The sequence below is a fragment of the Panthera onca genome, chromosome B4 (genome assembly GCF_046562875.1).
Source record: "Panthera onca isolate mPanOnc1 chromosome B4, mPanOnc1 haplotype 2, whole genome shotgun sequence".
Taxonomy (NCBI): Eukaryota; Metazoa; Chordata; class Mammalia; order Carnivora; family Felidae; genus Panthera; species Panthera onca.
The window spans coordinates 88,807,662-88,835,306 of NC_138345.1; the positions used below are offsets into that span (position 1 = coordinate 88,807,662).

At 40.1% G+C, this 27,645-nt stretch overlaps 1 protein-coding gene across 3 annotated transcripts; it reads left to right on the forward strand.

Annotated features, from left to right (window-relative positions):
• Nucleotides 1-412: 412 nt before the first annotated feature.
• Nucleotides 413-27,639, forward strand: RXYLT1 (ribitol xylosyltransferase 1). 3 transcript variants are annotated; one of them, XM_078449736.2, is made up of 7 exons: nucleotides 413-511; nucleotides 586-695; nucleotides 1,954-2,109; nucleotides 6,447-6,549; nucleotides 21,294-21,608; nucleotides 24,079-24,249; nucleotides 27,210-27,639. In XM_078449736.2, exons 1-7 carry the CDS (start codon nucleotides 456-458, stop codon nucleotides 27,625-27,627), a joined length of 1,329 nt encoding a protein of 442 aa, XP_078305862.1. In that variant the 5' UTR covers nucleotides 413-455; the 3' UTR covers nucleotides 27,628-27,639. The 3 variants fall into 3 exon arrangements, with proteins under 3 accessions (XP_078305862.1, XP_060513056.1, XP_060513058.1); XM_060657073.3 differs by lacking the exons at nucleotides 413-511; nucleotides 586-695 and adding an exon at nucleotides 853-1,158; XM_060657075.2 differs by lacking the exons at nucleotides 413-511; nucleotides 586-695; nucleotides 1,954-2,109; nucleotides 6,447-6,549 and adding an exon at nucleotides 18,320-18,449.
• Nucleotides 27,640-27,645: the final 6 nt, after the last annotated feature.

The following is a 27,645-nucleotide window of genomic DNA, read 5'->3' on the forward strand; positions in this document are numbered from 1 at the left end:
ACATAACAAAGTTTGCTATTCTGACCATTTCTAAGTGTACCATTGAGTGGCATTAATTACATTCACAATGTCCTGCCATTCCTAACTGTGAAATCCAGAGGGCCGTGCTCCACCAAGCGACAGAGACAGCCAGAAGCCCCACCACTGACCTTTTGTTTTTTTTGTTTGTTTGTTTTTCAACGTTTTGGGGTTTTTTTATTTATTTTTGGGACAGAGAGAGACAGAGCATGAACGGGGGAGGGGCAGAGAGAGAGGGAGACACAGAATCGGAAACAGGCTCCAGGCTCCGAGCCATCAGCCCAGAGCCTGACACGGGGCTCGAACTCACGGACCGCGAGATCGTGACCTGGCTGAAGTCGGAAGCTTAACCGACTGCGCCACCCAGGCGCCCCTGACCTTTTGTTAATGGACATGTATGTTCCTTCATCTATAAAGTTGCAGGCCCTATACTAAGGATGGAGAACAAAAACTGGCATGGGACCGTGCTTCCACATGGACTTCGTGGATCAAGGTGGGCGCTGTTTCGGTGTTTTGTTTGTTTGTTTCCTTTACAGTCAGATAACAGGTACATTTTTATACACGCAGGGAGGAGGGCAGGGTTGAAAGAGGCCGCGGATACACTTCAGAGGTCAAGGAGCAGCTCGCAGGAAGACGTGGCCTCCCAACGCCCAATTCCAAAGACCGAGGCCAACAGGGTACCAAAGGGAAGCGGGTGAAGGTGCCAGGCCTGCGGAGGGCGGGGCGAAAGAGCCCTCGGGGAGGCTTGGGAGGGGCTGAGGGCGGGGCCTGGGCGGGGCGGGCACGGGGGCGGGGCGGAGATGCCGGGGCGGCCCCTGGGCGGGGCTTGAGCGGGGGCGAGGCCGATTCTGGTGAGTCGCTCCGCCCCGGCTTGGGCCTGCACCTGAAGTGGCCGGAGCCCGGGCGCTGAGTGCGGCTTCTTCTCCCGCCCGGCTCCCGGGTGGCGGTGGCCGACGGGAAGCCCGAGTGGGATGCGGCTGACGCGGAAGCGGCTCTGCTCGTTTCTCATCGCCCTGTACTGCCTCTTCTCCCTCTACGCCGCCTACCACGTCTTCTTCGGGCGCCGCCGCCGGGCGCCGGCCGCGTCTTCTCGGGGCCTAAGGAAGGGGGTGGCCCCGGCGCGGGAGAGGCGCGGCCGAGGTAGGACACTGGGTGGCCGCAGACCTGGCGCTCGGGTCCGGGAGTGCCCGCGGGCTCCCGGGTGCCTCTCGCCTCCTCTCGCCCTCGGTTGCCTGCCGTGAGCTCGGGCTTGAGGCGTGTGCGGGTGCCTCAGTCCTCGCCCGAATCTCGCACGCCATCCTCACTGCCCACCCCCAAAGCTGGCAGGGGCGCACTCCTGTATAGCACGTCTGGAGTACGCAAGGCGTGGCTAGTCGCCCAGTTCTTGGAGATGCAGCTGGGTTTAAGACCTCTATTTCCTCATTGAAACAAAGAGCCTTTTCTAATCATGCAGTGACTTGGGAAGGCCTGGGCGTTTTGCCTCCAAATTGTGATCTTCTGTCCTGTGTTTTGACCTATGTCAGATTCCGACTCAGATTTCTCTCTCCCTTTTTCCAGAATTTTGCACAATAGTGTCTAAAACTGTTGGACACTTTACATTCCGAAGTCAAGTTTTTATGTGTAGGATACGTGTGTATATACAACCTATAAAGAATTGCAAAAGGTAAACTTGTAGCTTGATACGTGCTATCCAGTTATTGTAGGTTTTATTTGGGAGAGAGAAGTTTGTGTCTCCTGTTAACATTCTAAGATCTTTCAGAATAAAGATTTAATAAAAATTAAATTTTGACTTCCTTTTTTTTTAATTGTATGTGTTTAACTAGTTCAAATTCAGTTGCTTTTAAGCACTCCCTAACATCTAATTTAAATGGCTTGAATTTATCTACAAGACTGCTCTACCTTACTGATAACACTGCCACTCTTTTTAAAACACAGAGCAATCTACTTTGGGAAGTGAAGAATGGAATCCTTGGGAAGGAGATGAAAAAAATGAGCAACAACACAGATTTAAAACTAGTCTTCAAATATTAAATAAATCCACAAAAGGGAAAACAGACTTCCATGTACAAATCTGGGGCAAAGCTGCCATTGGTAAGTTAATGTATAGAGCTAAGACATGTGAAAAGAATCCTAAAATGGACTTTATTAATATTAAATTAATTTATCTTAATACATTTAGGATATGTCATCATTTGTTAATTAAGGCGTCATGGTGCCTTTTTTTTTTTTTTTTTACTTAATATTCCTCCTTTCTGTTAAACAATATCTGTAAATATAAATACATGTACATAAATATCCTATTGTTGGTCTTTAGCAGAGTACAGATTTATTTGTGGACACAAAGTAGAATGTAAGCATTATTATGTAGAAATGCCCATGTCCTCTGAATTTTCATGAATCTATGTGTTTATGGGATACTTGATGCACAAGTATAAGATGTGGCCTCTGTACTTGATGGCCAAACAAGTTTGGGAAACACTGAACTGAACAAAGTTAAACAAGGTTCTTTATTGCAGGACAATCTCAGAGCCTTTAATATGTCTGTGTTCATTATACATATGTAAAATGGGGATATGGTATATAGTTGATTAAACTTGAATGCCCACAAAAGTATTTTTGCTCGATCATAAGAGTCTAGTGTTCCAAGTTATATATTACACTCAATTAAAGAATGGGATCCTCAGAGTTACAAGAGTCAGAAAGAATTTAGTGAATTAAAAGAAACTTTACTGGACCTTTAAACATAAGTTGGATTTATGTACAGTAAGGGATATGGATAGAAAGGGCCAGACCAGAAGAAAGTAATTGGAGAATGATGCTTTTGCCTTTAGCGTTTCATAAATTCATTCGCCCTTGCATCCAAATATACATCCTTGAAGATCACCCCTGACCTCCCAAGCTCCAATCAAATTCTAGCAATTTTTTCTTTATAAAATCTCTAATATTAATTTTTCTGTAAATTACCACTTCCCCATTCTAGTTTTTAAATTAAATCTATATCTTAACAGGTTTTCATGTTTTTAGACTTTTCTCTGTTTTTTTTTTTTAAGTTTATTTATTTATTTTGAAAGAGGGAGCAAGAAAGAGAGAGAGCAGGGGAAGGGCAGAGAGAGGGAGAGACAGAATCCCAAGCAAGCTTTGTGCTGTCAGTACAGAGCTCCAGTCGGAGCTTGACCTCATGAACCATGAGATCATGACCTGAGCTGAGATCAAGAGTCATATGCTTACCCTGCTGAGCCACCCAGGCACCCCTGGACTTTTCTCTTTTCAATTCAATAAGCACAAAATGGCCAGCTGAGTTTTTATCAAACACTACTTTTCATCAACCTATTTCCCAGGCATAAAGGATTGTAATTCCATTCCTATTCAAAAAGGAGGGGGGCACCTGGGTCCCTGGGGGCACCCAACCTGGCAGTTGGGTGTTGAGCGACCAACTTCAGCTCAGGTCATAATCTCACAGTCTGTGAGTTCAAGCCCCGCGTCTGGCTGTCTGCTGACAGCTCAGAGCCTGGAGCCAGCTTCAGATTCTGTGTCTTCCTCCGTCTCTGACTGTGCCCCACTCACACTCTATCTCTCTCACTCTCAAAAATAAGTAAACATTAAAAAAAAAAAAAACAGTTAAAAAAAAAAAAAAAAAGGAGGAAAATGAAGTCATGGTCCAAGCAATTCTTAAATCCAACCAGGCAAATCATTAGGTTTTAAGGCCTGAGAATAATCTGTGGCTCAAAGTTGCTTCTAGTCTTTTGGCTCTACCTCTGTAGAGCCATCCTTTCTTTTTCATGAATGGTAGCATATGCTTGCAGCTCAATCGTTTTTTTCAGCCTGCTGATAGGATTTTGGGAGTCCAACACCCTTCTTTCATTTCAACATTTCTGTGTCCCCTCTAATCCAAGCTAGCAGTGTTTCTGCTGATACAGCATTCTCAAGTCTTTGTGGGTCTCCCATGTATGTCACTCCATTACACAAGAGCTCCTCCACAGGTCTTTCCTGGGTAATCCCATCTCTATTTCTGCCTTCTACTGAGATGGCTGAGGAGATCCATAAATGACACACCTAATATCCTCAAAGAGCCCTCTATGTGACTGAATATTTTAACCTTTTTATCCCTTCTGAGGCACTAGCAAAAAAGATATTCACCTACATCCTTGGCCTTTTTTCCAGAGCATGCCTTCCTGACAGTGAATCTCCTAGTTGTCCACCTCTTTTGCAATTGAATAGACTGAGAATTTCCCAAATCATCAAGTCCTGGCTCCTTGCTTTACAGTTTTTCCCTCAATCACTCTTTCCTCTCACATTTACTATAATCAGCAAGAAGAAACCAGGCCACAGCTTCAATACTACTTGGAAATCTTTTCAGCTAAATATCCAAGTTTATCATTTATTTATACATTCCACTTTCCATATAACTTCTGGACACAATTCAGCTAAGCTTTCTGGTGCTAATATAACCAGGATCCCCTTTTCTTCAGTTTCTAATAGCATGTTCCTCATTTCCTTCTGAGCCCTCAGCAGCAGCACTTTTAACATGCATATTTCTACCAACAGTCTGCTCAGATATTTATAAAAACCAACATAGGGGTTCTTTTCTACTATACTTTTTCATGTGAGTTCTCACTAGCTGAGTCACTAACACCCATACTTCTACCTATAACCTGTCCAAGGCAATCTTATCTAGCCATTTTTTTTTTAATTTATTATTTGAGAGAGAGTGAACAGGCAGGGAAGAGGCAGAGAAAGGAGAGAGAATCCCAAGCAGGCTCCACGCTGTCAGCACAGAGCCCAACGTGGGACTTGAACTCACAAGCCATGAAATCATGACCTGAGATGAAACCAAGAGTTGGATGCTTAATTGAGCCATCCAGGCACCCTTCTCATCTAGGCATTTTTAAGTCCTGCTCCTCAAAATTCTTCCAGCCTCTCCCCATTACCCAATTCCAAACCACTTCCAGATTTTTAAGTATTTGTTACAGTAGCATTCCATTCCCAGGTATCATAATCTGTGGTTTCCTATAGCTGCCATAACCAGTTACCAAAAATTGAGTGGCTTATACAACACAAATTTCTCATTTTTTTTTAATTAAGAAATAATTGACATTTAACATTATATTAGTTTCAGGTGTACGACAATGATTTGATATATTTACATATTGTGAAGTTATCAACATAAGTCTAGTTAGTATCCATCATCACACATACGTGTACTTTCTTTTTCTTGCGATGAGAACTTCTAAGATCTACTCTCTTGGAAACTTTCAAATATACAAAACAGTATTATTAACTATAGTCACCGTAAACTTAGAATCTTACATTTTTGAGGGTAGAAGACTAAAATGTGTCCACAAGGCTGTATTCCTCTTAGAGGCTTTCAAGGAGGATCTGTTTCCTTGACTTTTGCAGCTTCTTGAGGTTACCCAAATTCCTTGGCTCATGGCTCCATATCACTCTGACCTCTACTTCCATTTTCAGACCTCCTTCCCTTACTCTGACACTCTTGCCTCCTGTTTGTGAGGACCCTTTGCTATATAGGGCCCATCCAAATAACCCGGGATAATCTCCCTGCCTCAGCATCCTTAATCACATATAGAAAGTCTCTTTTGCCATGTAAGATAACATATTCATAGATTCTAGAGATCACATCTTAGGACATACTGGGTGGACAGGGAGGCATTATTTGGCTACCACTTTTGGAAAGCTGTATCTGATTGGCTAGGTATTGAAACACGGTTATTTTGTGTATGTCCTCTAGTTCCCCGGGGCATTCTTACACATCTGTCAGTGTAAGTAAACCAGGGCTCCCAGGTTACTTCATTGGGTGACACTGCTTTCCTCTCCTCTCAGAGCTTTCATTCAGGTGAGATCATGGTAAAATACCAGGGGCTGCCGTAAGGAGAATGATACAATGGCATTTGTCTGCTGAGGGCATCGTGTGGTGAGGAATGTGTGTTCCAGTGAGGAGGGGTTACTATCTCCTGGATGTAGTGACTGTATACATGCATACCTGAGCCTCTCTGGTTGTGTTTGGCACAAAATCGTGAATCCCCCTAGTTTGTTATGATATAGAAACTAGAAACCGTTCTAATCATATAGTAACTTATATTATAACACATTTCAGGATAAAACAGGTAGTAAAAGTCCAGTGATAATTAGGGGTTTCTCAAATTTAGGGTAAGAAGATTATTGTCCTCATTATAACCCACATTTTGCCACATGTCACACTGTCAACCTCTGAATTCTGTCTCTCACACATTAACTGCCATATTGATGATTTTGAGCTATTGCCTGGTAGAACTGCCTACGAAGGGACCAAAGAGGAATAAAATCTGGTTTCTTGCTCAAATTTATGTAAATGAGCAGAGCATAAACTCATCTCACACACCAGAGTAAACCAGACAGTAAATGGGTTTGTTTTTGTTTTTTTTAATTACCAGGTTTGTATCTCTGGGAGCATATTTTTGAAGGCTTACTTGATCCCACTGATGTGACTGCTCAGTGGAGAGAAGGAAATTCAGTTGTAGGAAGAACACATTACAGGTATTAACTGTGCAACATTAACCTTTGTTGTATTTCTGTGCAATGTTTTATGTAAATACTAGAAGAAAAATAAAATAAGAGGAAAATATATTTAGAGACAGTTTTTGCACTTCAACTTGTGAAGAATAGAGAAGTAAACTCATGAATATATATTTGTAGTTAAAGCTTATCTGAACGTTTTACAAAATGCTTCCTTTTTAAAATTTTGTCTGTTTCATTTTTATTGAAACATTGCTGATTATATGGGAAAGCTCATGCTCCAAATTTTGTAACATTTGATTGTTGATAAGCATTTAACATTCCATATCTTGAAGGAATAATATGTAAACTTAAAAATATTCTCATTTTTCTCTTTTCATATAATAGTCATGTTCACATATTTTTATAATACTCAATTAGTGGGCGTGCCTGAGTAGCTCAGTCGGTTAAGCATCTGACTTCAGCTCAGGTCATGATCTCATGGTTTGTGAGTTCGAGCCCCGTGTCCGGCTCTGTGCTGACAGCTCAGAGCCTGGAGCCTGCTTTGGATTCTGTCTCTCCCTCTCTCTCTGCCCCTCCCCTGCTTACCTCTGGGTGTGTGTGTCTCTCTCTCTCAAAAATAAATAAACATTAAAAAAAAATTTATAATGCTCAAGTAGTATCAAAGCTGTTGTTATGAGCTTTGAAAATTTTATAAAAATGTATTTGTATATGAGTTCTATCATGATTTAATTTGTATAGATTACCATTTTAATGAAATACTAAGAAATCTTTTTTTAGATTGCATAAAATTTTTATCTATGATTCCATATTTTCTAAAGATTTTTTTAAGTTTATTTATTTATTTTGAAAGAGAGAGAGAGTGGGAGCATGAGTGGCGGAGGGGCAGAGAGAGAAGGAGAGAGAGAGAATCTCAAACAGGCCCCATACTGTCAACGTGGAGCCCAACATAGGGTTCAAACCCATGAACTGTGAGATCATGACCTGAGCTGAAACCAAGAGTCAGACCCATAACCAATGAGCCACCCAAGCACCCCCTAAAGATTTTTAAACAGGTAGAATTAAGATTGTTTGATTTAGGAAAAATGTGATCATTTTGCTATATGAAAGAGTGCTATTTTCTATTAGATTTTGCTTTCTTATTGAAATAAAAAATAAAAATAATTATTTTTAAATGCTTATTCCATATAAAAATTGTACTATTAGGGGGAAAAATGCCAACCAAAGATTCAGGTTTGTATTAGCATTCCGTTTATTTCCCACAGAAATCAAGAAGAAAAGCTATGGTTAATCTCAATTTCATTTGCATTTTCACTGCTCCTTTCATTCTCTGTTGACTTTATACACACTTGGAAAACAATTTCATTTCATGTATCTTTTCAAAGTAGTCATTCTTGAAAAGTAAAGACGGACTATAAGTAATACCCAATTTATATGAGGGTTGTTTGATTAAATATGGAATCAAGATATGGGGTTTAACTACATGTAGTACTACAGGTCTCTGTTTCAGAGGGAAGAAATGACTCTGTTCACCATGAATCAATAACACATGTGGTCTGTGCTCAGGATATGAATACACTTATGGTAAACTGAATTTTTGAGTCAGCCTGATGAAATTCTGCACACTGCGGGGGCGCCTGGGTCGCTCAGTCTATTAAGCATCCAACTCTGATTTCAGTTCAGTTTGTGAGTTTGAGCAACGCCCCCCCACCCCCACCCCACCGCAGTGTCCATGGGGCAGAGACTGCCTGGAATTCTGTCTCTCCTCTTCTCTCTCTCTGCCTCACCCCCACTTGTGCACATGCTCTCTCTCTCTCTCTCTCTCTGAAACAAAACAAAACAAAACAAAATTAAAGAAAAAAGAGCATGTACTGCAGCCAAAATATCTGAGTTCCAATTCCAGCTTTACCTCTTTATTTTTTAGTGTTTATTTACTTGTTTTGAGAGAGAGAGCATGCTAGCCGGGCAGAGGCAGATAGAGACGGAGAGGGAGAATCCCAAGCAGGCTCCGTACTATCAGCACAGAGCCTGATAAGGCTCGATCCCATGACTGGGATTATGACCTGAGCCAAAATCAGGAGTCAGCTGCTTAACTGAGCCACCCAGGCGCCCCCCCCCCCCCCCCCCCCGCTTTATCTCTTATTAGCTGTCTGAACTTGGGTAAATCTCTTAACCTCTCTGCCTGGATTTCCATAAATTTAAAATATGGCAAATAATAGTTTCTATTTCACAGGATTATTTTGAAGCTTAAACATTAACAGATATAGAGTGCTTAGAACAGTATCTGGCACATAGTAATCACTAAAGAAGTCTTGTGTTGTTACTAGTTTTATTATTTTTACTATTACTTAAATAGGTACTGCAACGTCTCCCTACCTTTCAGTTCCTTCTCTGTGTTTCCAGTATTGAATATTATCTCACCTTCATGTTCCTTCACATGATACATATAAAGATACATTCTTTATATTAATACCTTCAATTAGGTTACAAGCCAGCCTGGGACTCAATCTGTCTCTTGAAGAAACTTTGCCTGTCTCTACTCATAGCTATCATAGATTGATTTACAGTTTCGTTTCATGAGGCAACTTCATTTTTAATTTCTTAGGAGGAATCTTACCTCTGTTCATCATGGCCTTTGCTCATCCTTAAAAGACTGCATTCAAGACCCTATAATATCCATGTGCAGCCATTATATAAGATATATAAATGACTATCCATTTGATAAAATGAAAGCTAGATGCTAAATTACTTAATTTATTGTCATCAGGGCTCAATTATGGTATTTTCAATGAGCATCTGCTACTTAGGAAAAAGTTGAAAACAATGGAGTGCCTGGGTGACTCAGTTGGTTAAGCGTCCGACTCTTGATCTCAGCTCAGATCTTGACGTCAGGGTCGTGAGTTCAAGCAGCACGTTGGGGCTCTGCCCTGGACATGAAGCGTAGTTGAAAAGAAAGAAAAGGAAAGGAAAGAGAAAGGAAAGGAAAAGTTGGGGAAAAAAAGAAAAAGTTGAACTTATTTCTAAAGATCATGACAGAATAAATATGTCTGATTCTATTTTTAGAATTTCTAGACATTACTAGTATAAGAAGTTAGGGAGCTCACTACTCATCACAATGAGTGAAACCTTCTTTTAAAAGAGGATTTTTAAAACTACTAAGTTTTAATTTGCATTTCATAAAATTCACCCATTTGGGGGCACCTGACTGGCTAAGTCAGAGGAGTGTGGAACTCTTGATCTCAGAGTCGAGTTTGAGTCACATGTTGAGCATAGAGGTTTCTAAAAAAATAAATAAGATTTAGGGGTGCCTGGGTGGCTCAGTCGGTTAATCATCCAACTTCAGCTTAGGTCATGATCTCACAGTTTGTGAGTTCAAGTGCTGTGTTGGGCTCTGTGCTGAGAGCTCAGAGCCTGGAGCCTGCTTCAGATTCTGTGTCCCCCTCTCTCTCTCTCTGCCCCTCCCCCACTTGCACTCTGTATCTCTCCCTCAAAAATAAATAAACACTAAAAAAAATTTTTTTTTTTACAAAAATAAAAAATAAATAAGATTTTTAAAAAATTCACCCATTTTAAGTATATGATTCAATTTTTTTTTAGTATGGTCGGCACACAGTGTTACCTTAGTTTCAGGTGTACCACATTGTGATTCAACACTCTGTATGTTATGCTGTGCTCACCACAAGTGTGGCTACCATCTACGTAAGTGAAAGCTTTATACATAATATTAATGGTTACTGGGACTACCTTTAAGTCAAACACTGGACCATAGATCAGTGAGGGTTTCAGATAACATTCTCACTGGTAAACAAAGACAATGTAGTTAATCTTTCATAATTCGCATTCTCCCACTCTAGCCATGCGAGAATGAGAGTGGGACTATTCCATCACAAACGCTGAATTGGCAAGGTATGGAGTCATGATGGTAATGCCGACCACAAAAGCAGGGTGAATTGCAGCAGCTATTCAAATGTAAAGGCCGCTCATGAATTCAGTATACCTAGTTCGTAAAACCAAAATTTTAAAAACTGTTTATTAATCAAAATTGATATAAAATTCAGTGCCTAAGAGACGTGTGGACAGTACAGCTTGTGTATTCTTTTTTTTTTTCTAAGATTTTATTTTTTAAGTAATCTCTCCACCTAGTGTGGGGCTCAAACTCACAACCAGGAGATCAAGAGTCACGTGCTCCACCGACTGAGCCAGGCACCCCATCTTGTGCACGTTTTTCTTTTTGTTTTTGTTTTTGTTTTAGAGAGAGTGGGAGTGAGGGGCAGAGGGAGAGAGAGAGAATCCCAGGCAGGCTCTAGCATGGAGCCTGACACAGGACTCAATCCCACGACCCTGGGATCATGACCTGAGCCTAAATCAAGAGTTGAAAGTTAAACCAACTGAGCCACCCAGGTGCCCCAGCACTTACAATTCTTTTAAGTTTATTTATTTATTTTGAGAGAGACAGAGTAGAAGAGAGAGAATCCCAAGCAGCCTCTACACCAGCAGCACAGAGCCTGATGGGGGACTCGAACCCACAAAACTATGAGATCATGACCTGAGGCAAAACCAAGAGGCAGACACTTAACTGACTGAGCCACACAGGCACCCCTGTTCTTTTTTTTTCTTTCTTTCTTTCTTTTTTTTTTTTTTTTTTTTTTGGTGTTTATCTATTTTGAGAGAGAGAACAAGCCGGGGAGGAACAGAAAGAAAAGAGAGAGAATCCCAAGCAGGCTCTGCACCATCAGCACAGAGTCTGACACGGGGCTCAGGGTCACAAACCGTGAGATCATGACTTGAGCTGAAACCAACACTCAGTCACTTAGCTGACTGAACAACCCAGGGACCCCTGTACTGATTCGTATCTTATTTACTTATTTTACTTAATTTTTTACTTATTCTGGCATTTGCCAGACTCATAGCTGGCAAATTAGTAGTCTTATCTATAATTCTATTAATATCATAGTGGTGTGTATATAGTGTTAGTTCAGTAGTACTTGTTGAATTTAGAAAAAATGAAACAATAATAATTACATTGGATTCTAAAAAATATATTCGGTTCATACTCAGCTTAAAACTCAAAACTTGAATGATTTCTCTGGCCTTTCTACATGTTGAAAGTACTTGCTGGGGGGCGCCTGGGTGGCTCAGTCGGTTGGGCGGCCAACTTCAGCTCGGGTCATGATCTCGAGGTCCGTGAGTTCGAGCCCCGCGTCAAGCTCTGTGCTAACAGCTCGGAGCCTGGAGCCTGTTTCGGATTCTGTGTCTCCCTCTCTCTGACCCTCCCCCGTTCATGCTCTGTCTCTCTCTGTCTCAAAAATAAATAAACGTTAAAAAAAAAAATTTTTTTTTAAAAAAAAGTACTTGCTGGGAGGAGATATTTTAACTAAGCCAAGGAGAAGAGAAAAAATACTAGAAATTATAAGTCCTGACTATTAAATATATGCTAAGAAATGCAGAAGAGTAAATCACTGTTCTAAAAATTCTGTCTATGAGCTCTTTAAATATGCTTGTTCTTCAGTTAATGGAATTTTATGATTGTTGCTTGACTAATAACCTTAGAAAATGAAAATGTACTTTTCATCACGCGTGAATATACTATAATATCTCATAAATAAGTCCTACTTTATATAATAAATGTATAGCTGGAAAGTTATGATTAAATTGAACTTTTGTAACTTGATTCATACTTTACATGCAGCAAGAGAATTTAAATAAATTGGTAGGGCAAATAACTCCCTGAGAGAGAATTATGCTTATTCATCCAGCATCTACCGAGGCCTATACTACTTGTTCATACTAGGCTCTAAGGATTTCAAAGTGAACAAAATACTTTTCTCTGGCCCCAGGGAGTTCACAGACTAGTGGTTGAAACAAATACGTAAATAATTTCCATACTCCATATAAAGCATATTGATAAGGATGTGAATACTCTATCGTGTTAGTAGGTAGGGAAATACAGAAGAAGGCAACTAACCCAGTCTAAGTAGAGTTGTAGAGTTGGGGGTATGATGCCTATCAAGAAAGACCTCCCAGAGGAGGTGACCGCTGAGCTGAGTCTTCAGAGATTAGTAGGATTTAGCAAAGCAGTGAGAGGAGAGATTATATTCCCACAGAGGCAACATCAGAGACTAAAAACTGATAAATAGCCATTTTGGTCATGGAATTGTAGACCATTCAGAACCCCTGGGGCATCATGATGGCGTGGGGTACCTGAGATTGGGAGTTCAGGGCAAGGGGCAGATCATGGTGGACCTCATGTGTGCCACGTTAAGACTCTTGGACTTTACTCTTGGGCAGTGAAAGCAACTGAAGATGATTAGACAAGATAGTGGTATTGTCGTGTATGTTTTTGGTGTAGATTTCTCTAGTAGCCATGTGGAAAAATGATTTCAAGGAGACAACTGGGTGCAGGCAGACCAGTTAGGAGACTATAAGTATCCAACAGACCAACAGATATATAAGTAAGGGGTGAAATAAGAATATGCTGGCGCAGTTGGAGCCAGGGACAAGTTTGAGAAATATTTTGGGGCCCAACTATCAGAATTTAGGGATTATTAGATGTGAGGATGAGAGCAAGAAGCAAATCTGACAATCCCCTCGTTTCTAGCCTGCATGACAGGATAGCTGGTGTGCGATCAAAATAGCAAATACAGGAATAGGAGCAGGTCTGTCCACTCCTCTCCAGCTCACTGCACAGCACCTGCTTGACTCCCCGTTTCTCAACAGACAACCCTGCCTCCTATTTCCTCAAGAAAATTGAGTGTATCCATGATTATATTCTCTAATGTTCACCTTCTGATCTCCATCTGACCCCTCACCTAACCTTATGTCTTTCCCTAGCTCTGAGACTTCCTGGTTCAAGGTTAATTCCCTCCGCATGTGCTTCCCTTCTGCTCCTTCCCAGACCTTGCTCTCTCATTCATCTTTAATCTTTCACTCACTATTGCTTTCCCACCTTCTCATCCAAACTTTCAAGAGCGTCTGCATTCAGTATACCCAATTCCTCACTTCTCACTCGCTCTCAACCCACAGCAATTTGACTAACACACCTCCCAACACACACAAAACTATTTGAATCTTATAGGATTTTTCTTTTACCCCTGAAGTTTCTTTACCCAGGTCTGTGTTTCCAAGACTGTGTACGGAGGCACCCTGGGGCACCATAAAATATATATTTTTAAAGATTTTATTTTTAAATAATCTCAACACCCAACGTGGGGCTCAGACTCACAACCCAGAGATCAAGAGTCACATACTCCACCGACTGAGCCAGCCAGGCACCCCAGCACCACAAAATATTTTAAATATTTGTGGGAAATACAGTTATACTTCATATCTGTCAGATACCATGCAAACTACTGGCTCGAAGTAATTCACAGTTTCAACATTAGATCCCCCTACATTTATTTCAGTGATGTCATGTCTTTGTGGAGCTGGGTTTTCCATGGTTGCTGTGCTAAAATTCAAGTACTGTGCAAAAATCAATGTGGGACAGGGAGTGATAGTGGCAGTGTCCATTCTGACTCAAAAGTTTGCAAAGGTGTGTAGTCCTCAACAGGTGCACACATCCATCTCATTATAAGGTATTTGTGGTTAGTTAAGAATGAAATAGGAGTTTTTTTTCTTTCAGTGTGTGCCTGTTATTTTTCTAAGTGACTTTTGGGCAGTTAGGACACAAATACTAAGTAGTTTGGATTTAATGACTTTTTTAAGTGTACTTATTAGAGAGAGAGAGAAGGGGAGGGACAGAGTGAGAGGGAGAGAGAGAATCCTAAGCAGGCTCCTCGCTGTCAGTGCAGAGCCCAATGTGGGGCTCCATCCCAGGAACCATGAAATCATGACCTGAGCCAAAATCTAAAGTCAGACGCTTAACCAGCTGAGCCACCCAGGCACCCCTGGACTTAATGACTTACCATACTGAACCATTACTCATTTCTTTTGGCTAAAAAAAATTACTGAAACACTGAAAGTGCTGGGAATGAGGAAAGTTTAGGAACCTCAAATTTACACCTCAGCTCCCCATCATTGACCCTGTGGCTCACACCATTACCTAAACATGACCTCGAGGTCTGGAAAGCCGATTAGTCAGAGCATGAGAGCCACGTTCCTGCTGCTGGAACATAAGAGCACTCTGCAAAAGAGAGCTGTGGAGATTCCAAGACTAGTCCAATGAGCCCCAAGTGAATCAGACCTCATTTCGTTAGTTTATGTGAGTCAATAAAATTAGAAGTATTCCTTTCACATGAAAGTGACATTTGAGCACAGCTTACTGTACTATTTTATTTTAACTTACAACTAAAACCAGGTACTAAAACACTTACTGTAAGCTCCCAAGTTAATGACATATGAACAAAAGTTTTGCAATGTCCATCTAAGTTAATACTGTGCAAAGTTATCTTTTGGTTTCTTCCTATACAGATATGGCATATTTCTAGTTATTGGAGACCTTTGTGATAGAAAGGCCCAAAACATGATGAGTTACTGAAATTTTTATAAGCTAGGTAAATATAGTTTACCTTTTCTGGCTAAATTATAAAATGTCTTCTGTCTTTATCTGTTTCTGTTTGGCTTAAGGTTTTTAACTTATTTAAAATAGTCAGCACCCAGGGGCACCTCACTGGCTCAGTCTGAAGAGCGTGTGACTCTTGATCTCAGGGTTCTGCTTTCGAGCCCCATGTTGGGTGTAGAGATTACTTGAAGATAAAAAAATCAACTTGTGGCAGTGCCCGTGTCACCGCCTCTGCATTGGCTCCACACAGACAAGGCAAAAGATGTCCAGCCTTACGGGGACTGAGTGGTGTATCGAGTCTCTTGTTTTCCAGAAGTATCCTGGAAAGGAGCTTATTAACAACTGCACACTCTCCAAGACAGAGTCCCTGAGCTTTCTGAATACAGAACTGGCTGCCTTCACAAAGCACTCAGAGGACCCTGGTGTCCTTGACCTCACGATGAAGAAACTGGACCTCAACTCTGATGGGCAGCTAAATCTCCAAGAATGTGTTAACCTTATTGGCAGCCTGGCCGTAGCTTGTCATGACTCCTTTGCAAGGTCCACCCATTTCTAGAAGTAAATCCAAGGGGCTCTCGGGCCTGACTTCAGACCACCCCCTTTCCTTCAAAGAAGCCTCAATCTTCACCTCCTCCTCACATCCTACACATACCCTGGGCCCAGAGCATCCACCACCCTTTTGCAGGCCAGTCCTGCTGGTAGTTAATAAAGCAACAGCGTTGGGGCACCTGGGTGGCTCAGCCAGTTAAGCGCCCAACTTTAGCTCAGGTCATGATCTCATAGCTCATAGGTTCAAGGCCCATGTTGGGCTCTGTGCTGACAGTTCAAAGCCTGGAGCCTGGTTTGGATTCTGTCTCCCTCTCTCTTTAACCCACCCCTGCTCACACTTTGTCTCTCTTTTTCTCTCTCAAAACTAAATAAACATTAAAAAAAATTTTTTTTAAAGTATTATTTGCAGGTTATGGCTTTGAGGTATAAAGCATTTTTCAATTGATATATACTTATTTCTTTATATAACATTGTAATAGATAAAACACTTGCACAGTGTTTTATAGTTCAATAAACACTAACATGAGAATACATATTAAATGCTATATTAAGTGATACAGAATAAAATTGCTATAGTAGTTTACATTAAAGGGGAATCAGAAGAGGAAGGTAAAGGTGGAAATGTGTTCCAGGAAATATAAGTAATGAACAAAGGCAGAGAGGCAGATAAGTTTGTGATTTAAGGGTGTATGGGAGAATGAGATTACATGTGGGGAGTGGAACTAATTTAGTCAGAAACAGTGGATTGTAAGGATAAAGGGTAATGGTTGTAAAGCACTTAATACAATATTGGTCATGGAGCTTTCACCCAGTGTATGTTGTTAATCTGCGAAACAGCAGGAAACAGTATTATATCTGTACTTCAGTTTTAATTACATACTACTATAAATAGAAAAAAACTGGAAGTAGACATGACAAAATGCTGTCTAACCCTGTTTTGGGAATTATGGGCACAGAATTATGAGTGATGGAAACATCTTTTGAATTTTCCAAGTTATTATAATAACCGTTTGGTTATTAATAACCAAACTAATAAATGGTTTTTTTAATTATAAACCTATCTTAAAAAAGAAAGATGTAATTTTAAAAACAAATGAACTTGCAAAATTTGAATACTGAATTTACTTATTTTATTGTGCTTTTAAACAACGCTATTGCTTTTTTTTTTTTTAACGTTTATTTTTAAGGAAGAGAGAGACAGAGCATGAACGGGGGAGGGTCAGAGAGAGAGGGAGACACAGAATTCAAAACAGGCTCCAGGCTCTGAGCTGTCAGCACAGAGCCTGAGGGGAGCTCGAACCCATGAGTCGTGAGATCATGACCTGAGCTGAAGTTGGACATTTAATCAACTAAGCCACCCAGGCACCCCTGTAACTTATAAATAATACTTTAAAGCAGTTATATCAAGGATGCGCAATGACAGGTAAAGATATTATCTCTCAGGGCATAAAGGCTCCTGGTATTGTTAGATAATCTTATTATAAATTATCCTGATAAAAACATTTTTAGACACAGTCTTATCTAGTTAGAAATTGAAATGAAATATTAGATAAGTTCAATACTATCCTTAGTAAAATGTTTTATGTCTTTTTAAAAAAATAGTGCAGAAGTCTATGTGACATTCTTTAAAATAGTTTGGGCACATGATATATATGTACTTAAATGTCAAGTAACTAAGCTTGAGGTCCATCTCTACCATTGCCTATCTAGTGTTACTAGCTTTATATAAGTCATGTAACCATTCTCAAAATTTCCTTTTCTTCCTTTGGAAAACTGACCTAGGGTAGGAAAGCAAGACTGGAAGACTTCATGTGCTCTAGGAATTAGGCCTCCCTATAAATCTAAAGGAGAAATTAAATGTTCATATACTAACAATAATAAATTTTTAACCCTGTCGTAACTATTATCATGATCCCTAAAGTATTCTTTACCTCGCAGATTTTGCAGATTCTCTTAAATTGCTAAAGAATCATTGAATCATTGGCCATCTCAATGCTAGGTACTGTCCAACACAAAACACAGTTCTCATTCTCGTAGGTTACTGTCATTGTGTAATAAAGTCATAGAATCCACATAGTATACATACACAGAAACAAAATATATATTTAGGTCTTGGGTTTTTAATATTATCTACTAACTCTAGTATTTATTAACCATAGTGCCATGGAAACAACCTCTGAAGTAGATAGGTCTTAACTTACAACTCAGTGTTGCCATTACAAGTTGTGTAACTTAAGCCTGATTTCCCAAATGCAAAGTGGGGATTAATGTGCTGCGGAGTTGATAAAGGTTAAATGACAACCTATGCAAAATGCCTATCATCTATATAAAAGGCATTTAATAAATGTTGGGTTTTTTGTCCAACAATAGTAAGCAATAAAAGCAGGATTTCAGCATATTTGTACTAAAGACTCTATCAGGTTATGGGGAGCCTGACTGGCTCAGTCAGTAGAGCATGTGACTAATGATCTCAGGGTTGTAAGTTTGAGCCCCATGTTGAGTGTAGAGATTACTTAAAAATAAAACCTTTTTAAAAATAAGATGGGGCACCTGAGTGGCTCAGTCGGTTAAGCTACCAGCTTCGACTCAGGTGATGATCTCACAGTTCGTAGGTTTGAGCTCCGCATCGGTCTCTGTGCTGACAGCTCAGAGCCTGGAGCCTGCTTCAGATTCTGTGTCTCCCTCTCTCTGCCCCTTCCCTAGCTCACACTCTGTCTCTCTCTCTCTCAAAAATAAACATTTAAAATTTTTTAATAAAATAAAACAACCCAGTCAAGAAATGGGCAGAAGACATGAACAGATACTTTAACAAAGAAGACGTCCAGATGGGCAACAGACACATGAAAGGATGCTCAACATCACTCATCATTAGGTAAATACAAATCAAAATCATGATGAGATATCACCTCACACCTGTCAGAATGGCTAAAGTTAGCAACATAAGAAACAACAGGTGTTGGCAAGGATACCAAGAAAGGGGAACCTTCTTAAACTGTTGGTGGAAATGCAAACTGGTGCAGCCACTCTGTTTCAAAAAAACAAAAATAGAACTACCCTACAGTACAGCAATATTCAGTATTTACTCAAAGGATACAAAAAATCATATTCGAAGGGGCACTTGCACCCCAATGTTTATAGCAGCATTATCAACAATAGCCAAACTATGGAGAGAGCCCAAATGTCCATCAACTGATGAATGGATAAAGAGGATGTGGTATATATATATATATATATGTATATATATATATATATATACACACACACACACACATATAGATATATATAGATGTGTGTATATATATATATATATATATATACACACACATATATATCTATATAGATAGATAGATAGATATATCATGGCCACCAAAAAAAATGAAGTCTTGCCGTTTGCAACATGGATGGAGCTAGAATGTATTATACTAAATAAAATAAGTCAGAGAAAGACAAATACCATATGATTTCACTCATGTGGAATTTAAGAAAAAAAAAACAGATGAACACATGGGAAGGGGGAAAAAAAAAGAGAGGGAAACAAACCACGAGAGACTCTTAATGATAGAGAACAAACTGAGGGCTGATGGAGGGAGGGAGGTGGGAGATGGGCTAGATGGGGGATGGTTTTTAAGGAGGGCACTTGTGATGATCACCAGGTGTTGTATGTAAGTGATGAATCACTGAATTCTACTCCTGAAACCAATATTACACTGTATGTTAATTAATTAAAATTTAAATAAATTACCCCCTCAAATGGAAAAAATAAAATAAAAAATAAAATCTTTTTAAAAATAAAGACTCTAGTAGGTTATATGGTTTAGCAGGTTATAAAGAATCCAGGACCACTGTGACTAATTTTAACATAGCTTAAAGCTATTTTTTGTATTTAACACTTAGGTTAAAATAATTTAGAGGCAAGGGCACGTGGGTGTCTCAGTCAGTTAAGTATCTAACTCTTAATCTCAACTCACATCTTGATCTCAGGGTTGTGAATTCAAGCCCTGCATTGGGCTCCACACCTAGCATGTGGAGCTTGAAAAATAAAAACAAAAACATAACCCACAGCAGACACATCCTTTAAAAAAATAAATAATTTATGGGGCGCCTGGGTGGCTCAGTCGGTTGGGTGGCCGACTTCGGCTCAGGTCACGATCTCACGGTCCGTGAGTTCGAGCCCCGCGTCGGGCTCTGTGCTGACAGCTCAGAGCCTGGAGCCTGCTTCAGATTCTATGTCTCCCTCTCTCTGACCCTACCCTGTTCATGCTCTGTCTCTCCCTGTCTCAAAAATAAATAAAACATTTAAAAAAAATTTTTTTTTAATAAATAAATAAATAATTTAAAAAATAAAATAATTCAGTGTTGGTTGTTCTAAAGGAGCACATAATATAAAAATGTAAGTTATGAAACATGTCTGTTCCTTTATTACTTTTTTATTATGCTAAGGAGCACATTCTCATTTACCCATCACCCTTAGAACTAAAAAATTCCCATTTGCTTCAGATATTTAACTTCCCTCTTAAAAGAATTAAATATTCCCAGTAAAAGGGAAGCTTTCTTTGTACTGTTCCCATTTCTTTTCTCTTCCTGCTCCGAAGCAACCATTGTAATGAATTTGGTGTGTATCCTCCCATTCAGATTTTTATATTTATACTTATAAAATTTAAACATAATTTTTGTATTATACTTTCAAATTTGCACACAAATATCATATTCTGTGGGTATTCTGCACCTTGCTTTTTCCCTTAACCTTGTGTTTTTGAGACTTAACCTCCATGGATGTTTACACCAGCATCCGTTTCTCAGTTCATCACTTACAATTCATTCAGATAAAGGCATAATGGCAACTCACACCCTAAAGAGGATGGGAACTACTGACCTAAACACCTTTCCAGTGTAAACTACACGGAGTTTCATACTGTTCAACTGTGTTTCTTTGCTTAACGACTCAAACTCTAGCCAGTGCTTATTTTGAATGTGGTTAAAAACAACAAAGCTGCCACATTTTTTTTTTCTTTTTTTGTCTTTTTTTTTTAAGTAGGCTCCATTCCTGTGGGGCTTGAACTCATGACGGCTCCATTCCTGTGGGGCTTGAACTCATGACCCTGAGATCAAGAGTTGCATGTTCTACTGAGTGAGCCAGGCAGGCACCCCCAAAGCCACCACATTTCTGATTATCATATGCGATTGATCTGCATACAACCAAGCTTCCCATTAATCGACAGCCATGCTCTATCATTCAAACATGTTCAAAGAAGCTTGTATTAGAGAAATTATGTTTCTAGAAAGAATGTAGGTTACATCTCATTGTAGATTTTATATAAAATGATTTAAAACTTCTGATATCAGGGGCACTTGGGTGGCTCAGTTGATGGAGCAGCCAACTCTTGATTTCGGAGCAGGTCATGATCCCAGAGTCATGGTAATGAGTCCCATGTCGGGCCCCACACGGTGCATGGAGCCTGCTTTGGATATTCTCTCTCTCTCTCTCTTTCTCTCTCTCTCTCCCTCCCTCCCTCCCCCTTTCCCTCACCCTCTGCTGCCTCCCCCACTCATGGGCACATGCACACACACACACACACACACACACACACACGCATCTCTGTCTAAAGTAAAAACAAAAAATAGTTAAAAAAATAAAACTTCTGACATCAAATACTTTTGTTCTGTTTTTTTTTTTTTTTTTGTCTCTTGTTTTTGTTTTGTTGTTTGTTTTTAACAGCTTCATCACTGGCCCAGCTGTAGTCCCAGGGTATTTTCCTGTTGATGTGAATAATGTGGTACTCATCCTAAACGGAAGAGAAAAAGCGAAGGTCTTTTATGCCACCCAGTGGTTACTTTATGCACAAAATTTAGTGCAAACTCAGAAACTCCAGCATCTTGCTGTTGTGTTGCTTGGAAACGAACATTGTCATAATGAATGGATAAGCCAGTTCCTCAAAAGAAATGGAGGCTTTGTGGAGCTGCTTTTCATAATATATGACAGCCCCTGGATTAACGACATGGATATCTTTCAGTGGCCTTTAGGAGTGGCAACGTAAGTACAAATATTATTACATATTTCTAGACCCTAAGACCTGAATTTCTGAATCAGGAAAACGGTGCTTTAAATTTGTAATAAACATAGTTCTGGAATCATCTGGGAAGCCACGTACAATCTTTTCCATGGAAAAAAAAATCTGGTTTGGTCTCAGGCTTCAGTAATAATAATAATGTTTTTTAGAGTATTTTAGCATGTTATAAGGAGAGCATATAAGTTATTAGGGGTTTTTTGTGTTTAAAAACTCCAAATGTATAGGATGAATTTTCAAGTTTATCAGTAGTGCCCTAAAGAGATGTTTAACTGGGGCAGCTGGGTGGCTCAGTTGGTTGAGTGTCTGACTGTTGATTTCTGCTCAGGACATGATCCCAGGGGCATGGGATCAAGCCCCATGTCAGGCTGCATGCTGTGTGTGTAGAACCTGCTTAAGATTCTCTCCCTCCCTCTCTCCCTGTGCTCATCTCCCCCTCTCCCCAGTTCACACGTTCTCGCTCTCTCTCAAATTAAAAAAAAAAAAAAAAGACGGTGAATTGTTTAACAGAGAACAGCAGACCTTCTTAAAACAATTTACAGAATCTATATAATTTATAGTAAAAACAAACAAAATTTTACTTGACAAACAATATGAAATCAGGAGCATATGGTATCTTGAGGGTTTGAGAAGATCATAATATGCTCAGATCTGCCACCGAGACTGCTTGAACTGGCACAAATTTCTTCTATGATAAGAGGGGTTAATTAAGTAATAGCTAACTAAGGCTTCTGAAGATGTCTATACAGTCTTTATAAAATGGAAAGCTTATTTTTTATCTTTCTGTTAATAGAGGGCTTTTAATCAAGTTGACTTTAAGGTAAGTTAAACTTAGATCAAGCACTGCTGCATAAACTTCCTAAGAGCAGGGGATTTGTCTCTTGCTCACACTACCAGCAGAGCCTGGAACCAACCAAGGTTGCACAGAGTAGACAATAAATACTTGTCAAATGGATGAATTAGGAGAAATCTCACCAACATGCGTTTTGAATTAGATACTCATTGTTCATTACTATCACTTGTTACCAAATGTGACCTTAAACTGCTACTTGGTTGGCTACACAAATATCATCAGATAAGCATATTCACAAGACCTATTTCCTGGCCCATGCTGCAGTATTTCAACTAAGTTTGTGGTAGAACCAGACCAAAAGATTTATATTAAGTATAGCCGGGTATAAGACCCTTTGAAAAATCTATCCCTTGAGTAGAGCTCATACTTATAAAATGCTTTGAAACAAAATTACCCTTTTGCAGTAACACTACATGGGCTATTCACACGGTTTCCGTACATTGAATGGAAACTCTTTGTAATTCTGTTATTGTTGGACTAGGCCAGTACTTTTTTATAGATCAGTGACTTCCAACCCAATGCACCTTTGCCCCCCAGGAAATATTTGGCAATGTCTGGAGATATTTTGACTTGTTACAAGTGGAAGGGGGAGGTGACAATGGTATCTGGTGGACAGAGGCCAGTGATGGTGTGAAATATCCTACAATGTACAGGACAGTCTCCACAACAAAAAGTGAACTGGCCCAAAATGGCAATATGGTAAGGTTGTAGCGCAGGTGCACAATTTGGTGTCTATTCCAAATGCCCATAAGAATGGGCTGATTGCAACAGGCCTCTCCTGCATGGCTGCAAGGCTTTTTCATTTGTTTGTCTTTGTAATCTACTTTAAAAGCCTTTGGAGTTGGAGCTCTTTGCTACAGCAGTATGTGTTCTGTAATCTTTCCATCACCTGGCTAAAACAGTAATTAAGGGACACCCGGGTGGCTCAGTCAGTTAAGCGACCGACTTCGCACAGGTTGTGATCTTGTGGTTGGTGAGATTGAGCCCCGCATCAGGCTCTGCACTGACAGCACAGAGCCTGCTTAGGATTTTCTCTTCCTCTCTCTCCACCCCTACCCAGCGCTCGCTCGCTCGCTCTGTCTCTCAAAATAATAAAAATAAGACAAAAAATATAACTAAAATAGTCATTAAATCATGATCATTATGAATGTAGATTATTTATACTCTGAAGGTATTTCAACCTTCCTTATAACTACAAGCGTATGGAAGTTGAGGAATATAAAAAACAAAAGCACTTCATGCACTTAACCTCTATATCAATTTTGTAAAAGGTGCCAGCATGAGGGCATTTTCTTTTAAATTTTTTTTTAAGATTTTATTTTTAATCTCTTATACCCAACATGGGGCTTGAACCTGCAACCCCAAGATCAAGAGTCCCACACTCCAATGTGAGGTTATTTTCTTAAGTCAGTAGATTAAGGGACTTTTCCCAAGTAAGCTTGGAAAATTACAGTTTGGAGTTTAGAAGATCATATTTGAAATCTCTTCTCTCTGCACCCTCATGCTACCTAAGATGTTAGGTTATGATAATTTGCCAATCTGATCGTCATACGTTGTTAACTCCTATGTACTTATTTTTGTAGATATAGGAATTTTCCTGTGGTGGAGGCAAGCTGGTCAATGCTGCATAATGAAAGGCCCTACTTATGTAATTTCTTAGGAACCATTTATGAAAATTCATCCAGACAAGCACTAATAAACATTTTGAAACAAGATGGGAATGCTAAGCTTTGTTGGGTTTCAGCAAGAGAACAGTAAGTTCTATGTTTACTTGATTCACCCACTTTGTTCTCAGATCTGAGAGTTGCTCTATGTAGCAGCACAGGTTTCCAAGGAGACTTTGTTAACTTCATTCATACCAGTCTTTCTGCAGAAGAGATATTGGTAGTTAAAGCTGTGTAGAAACTGGGTTTCTATCATCCATCCTGAAGAGGAATACTAGTAACTGTCCTATGCAGATGTCAATTTTTAAGATTCCACAACAGTGTCTGTTAGCTAGACCTGACACACAAGACATTATGAGTGCCAGTAAGATCTTAGGTTCATCCCTGAGATATTCAGCAGACCAGATTCAGTGTTCCAAGACTGGCATGAAGTACTCCTCTCATCTTCAGAACCTGACACCACCCTGAGGACAGGAGGACAGGACATGCTATTCTTTGAATCTCCAGATCCAACATAGGATCCTACACAAAGTAGGCCAAGGATAAATGGGGAGTGGATGGATGGTGGGTGGATGGATGGATGGATGGATGGATGGATGGATGGATGGATGAATTTAATAGGTTAACTTTCTTCCATCTTTTACATGGTAGTCATGAAACACATGTTCATGGAGTGAAGGAAGGAACTTTGGAATTACTCATTTTGTTTTTAAATAAATGCGGTTTTGTGTGTAGAGTAATCAGAGAAGAACTGCCTAAAAAATGTCCTTCCAGATCTAGAAATATACTAATTGTAATAGATACTCTCTTTTTGAAAGCATAACTCCCAATTCTACTGTTAGTGTAACCATACTATATCCATTCAGTCAACAAATATTTTTCAAGCAACTGCTGTATGCCAGAAACTATCTTAGCCATGAAGGATACAGTAGTGGACAAAACAGTGAGAAGTCCATGCCTGCCTAGAACTCACATGTTTGTTGAAGAGACAAACCAGTAAAATATATTGTGTGTCAGAAGATGATAAATGCTGTGCAAAACGAGTTGAGCAGAGGGGAGATGTAGCAAGGACTGGGAATTAGGAGTAGAGCATCGGATGTTCTAGAATGGCCAAAGAAAGCTCTAGTGTGAAGATTACATGCAAACATGGACCTGAAGAAGGTGCGGGGCGAGGAGCTCCCGTGTCTATTTAGGAGAAAGGTAGTGCAGGCAGAGAGAGCACAGATGTAAAGAGCCGCAAGGGACAGCATACCAGGAAAGGAATGAGTAAAGGCAGTGGAAAATATCAGAGTTCATTGTAGGAATAGAATTCTTCTTGTAATTCCTCTCATAGCATTGAGCCAGGAGGTGGAGTGGGTGTCCTTCTTGCTTCTCATTGCTGCCTCCAGACCATTCTCCCTTCTTCCTCCCTAAAATCTCCCATTTTAAATATCATGCCTGCAGAGAAAACCTTTCATTGCTCTTCCTCTTTGAAATCATTTACTGATCCTGGGGTTTATCTCCTTCAGTCTCTGAAGAGTTTAGTTCTGGCACACTCCCACTCTCTCTGATGTTACTCTGACATAACTCTTGGTGATGCCCAATCTATACAGATGGCCCTTCCATCACCTTTTTCTTACCCCCTTTATCCAGTGATCCGGTTCTCCATTTGGTTTGGCCATTCGGTGTCATGGTCGTTTCTTAGATCTTGTCATAGCACATACTGTGTCTTCTCTGTGATCTCAAGTCCCAGCATCTCTCTCTGTAACCACCATTTTCTGTTATTCCCTCTCACTCCCTGTAAATATTTGACTCCAACAATTTGGCTGAGATTTATAATTCATTGTTCCTGCTACCTTTTCATTGTCCTTTGCTCACCTTATCTCTGCTTTCTTCTTTTCCCCACTTAAATTTCATAGTCAACTGTGACTGGTATACATTCAACTCCCTAGTTCCCTAATGGAGCAAACCCTAACTGTGGTTAAATCCAGCTCTCCTATCTGCTCTATACCTGTACCAGGCAGCCAAACACACACAACATGCGTGCACACACACACACACACACACACACACACAGAATTGTGTCAGTAGACCTAGCTTTAAATACATGACCTTGACTCTCAAGTGCCCTGCAGTCATACATTTCCCTTGTCTGTGTATTCTACACCTTTCCCACAAGACTGTTTTGTACCTTCTTCTCCCTTCCCAGTCACCATTACCTTCCGACCCTATTGCTTATTTCACTGAGAAGATGGGAGCAGTCAGGAGAGAAGGTCTAGCTTTCTGACAGGTCTCTCAGCTTCTACCCTTGCCCCTGGACAGTCTGTTCTCACCACAAGGGCCGGATTAATTCTGATAAAACATGGGTCAGGTCAGCCACCCCTGATCACAACCGTGCTTGATGGGATGCTCTGACTTCATCTTCTACACCTCTCCCCCTCAGTCACTCTGCTTCAGCCACCCTGGCCTCCTTGCTGGTCCTTGAACTTGCCAGGCACGCGCTGTCCCATGGCTTTTATGCTTGCACTTCACTAGATTCACCCCTTCAACATCTGCGTGGTTTGCTGCCTCACCTCTAGCTCTGTACTTAGAGGCCCCTGAGATGAGATGCTCCCTGATTACCCATTTAAATCTGCAACGCTGCTGGCTCAGAAACTCACTCCTCACTTCTCTGCTTTATTTTTCTTCATAGTACGTAATTAACACCTAAGTAAGATACTGACCTGACTTGATTACTATCCATTTCCACCACTAGACCTAGAATATGAGCTCCATAAAGGCAGAATTTTGGAAGGGGAGGTAAGGAAAGGAGACCTGGCACACAGAAAATATTGGCGGGATACACATTCATTCAGAAATTTCAAGGTGACTACTAGATTTTAAACATGACCAGCTGTAAACTTTTCACATTCTTAAATATTTTCAATCAATCTATTTGGGCAAGATTTTATCTATTTCTTCTGCCCGTCATCTCTAAAATGTGTTTACCATTTCTTACAACTGACGTTTGCTTTCACAAAAGACTTGCTTTAGTAAAGTGAAAACTACAGTTGTTTTTCTGATTTGTTTAGGTGGCAGCCTCAGGAAACAAATGAAAGCCTTAAGAATTATCAAGATGCTTTGCTTCAGAGTGACCTCACATTGTGCCCAGTAGGAGTAAACACAGAATGTTACAGAATATATGAAGCTTGCTCCTATGGCTCTGTTCCTGTGGTAGAAGACATAATGACAGCTGGCAGCTGTGGAAATACGTCTATTAACCATAACGCTCCTCTGCAGCTACTCAAGTCCATGGACGCTCCCTTTATCTTTATTAAGAACTGGAACGAACTTCCTGCTATTTTAGAGAAAGAGAAAACTCTAATTTTACAAGAAAAGATTCAGAGAAGAAAAATGTTACTTCACTGGTATCAGCACTTCAAAACAGAGCTAAAAATGAGATTTACTAATATTTTAGAAAGTTCATTTTTAATGAATAATAAAGGGTAACTGTGAATTATCTTTTTG

Excerpts from the sequence above, each read along its gene's own strand:
- RXYLT1 (XM_060657073.3), top strand. The coding sequence starts at position 990 with ATGCGGCTGACGCGGAAGCGGCTCTGCTCGTTTCTCATCGCCCTGTAC. Across the intron at positions 1,159-1,953 it reads GCGGGAGAGGCGCGGCCGAG|AGCAATCTACTTTGGGAAGT; the intron begins GTAGGACACTGG and ends TTTAAAACACAG. Across the intron at positions 21,609-24,078 it reads TGGCCTTTAGGAGTGGCAAC|ATATAGGAATTTTCCTGTGG; the intron begins GTAAGTACAAAT and ends TTATTTTTGTAG.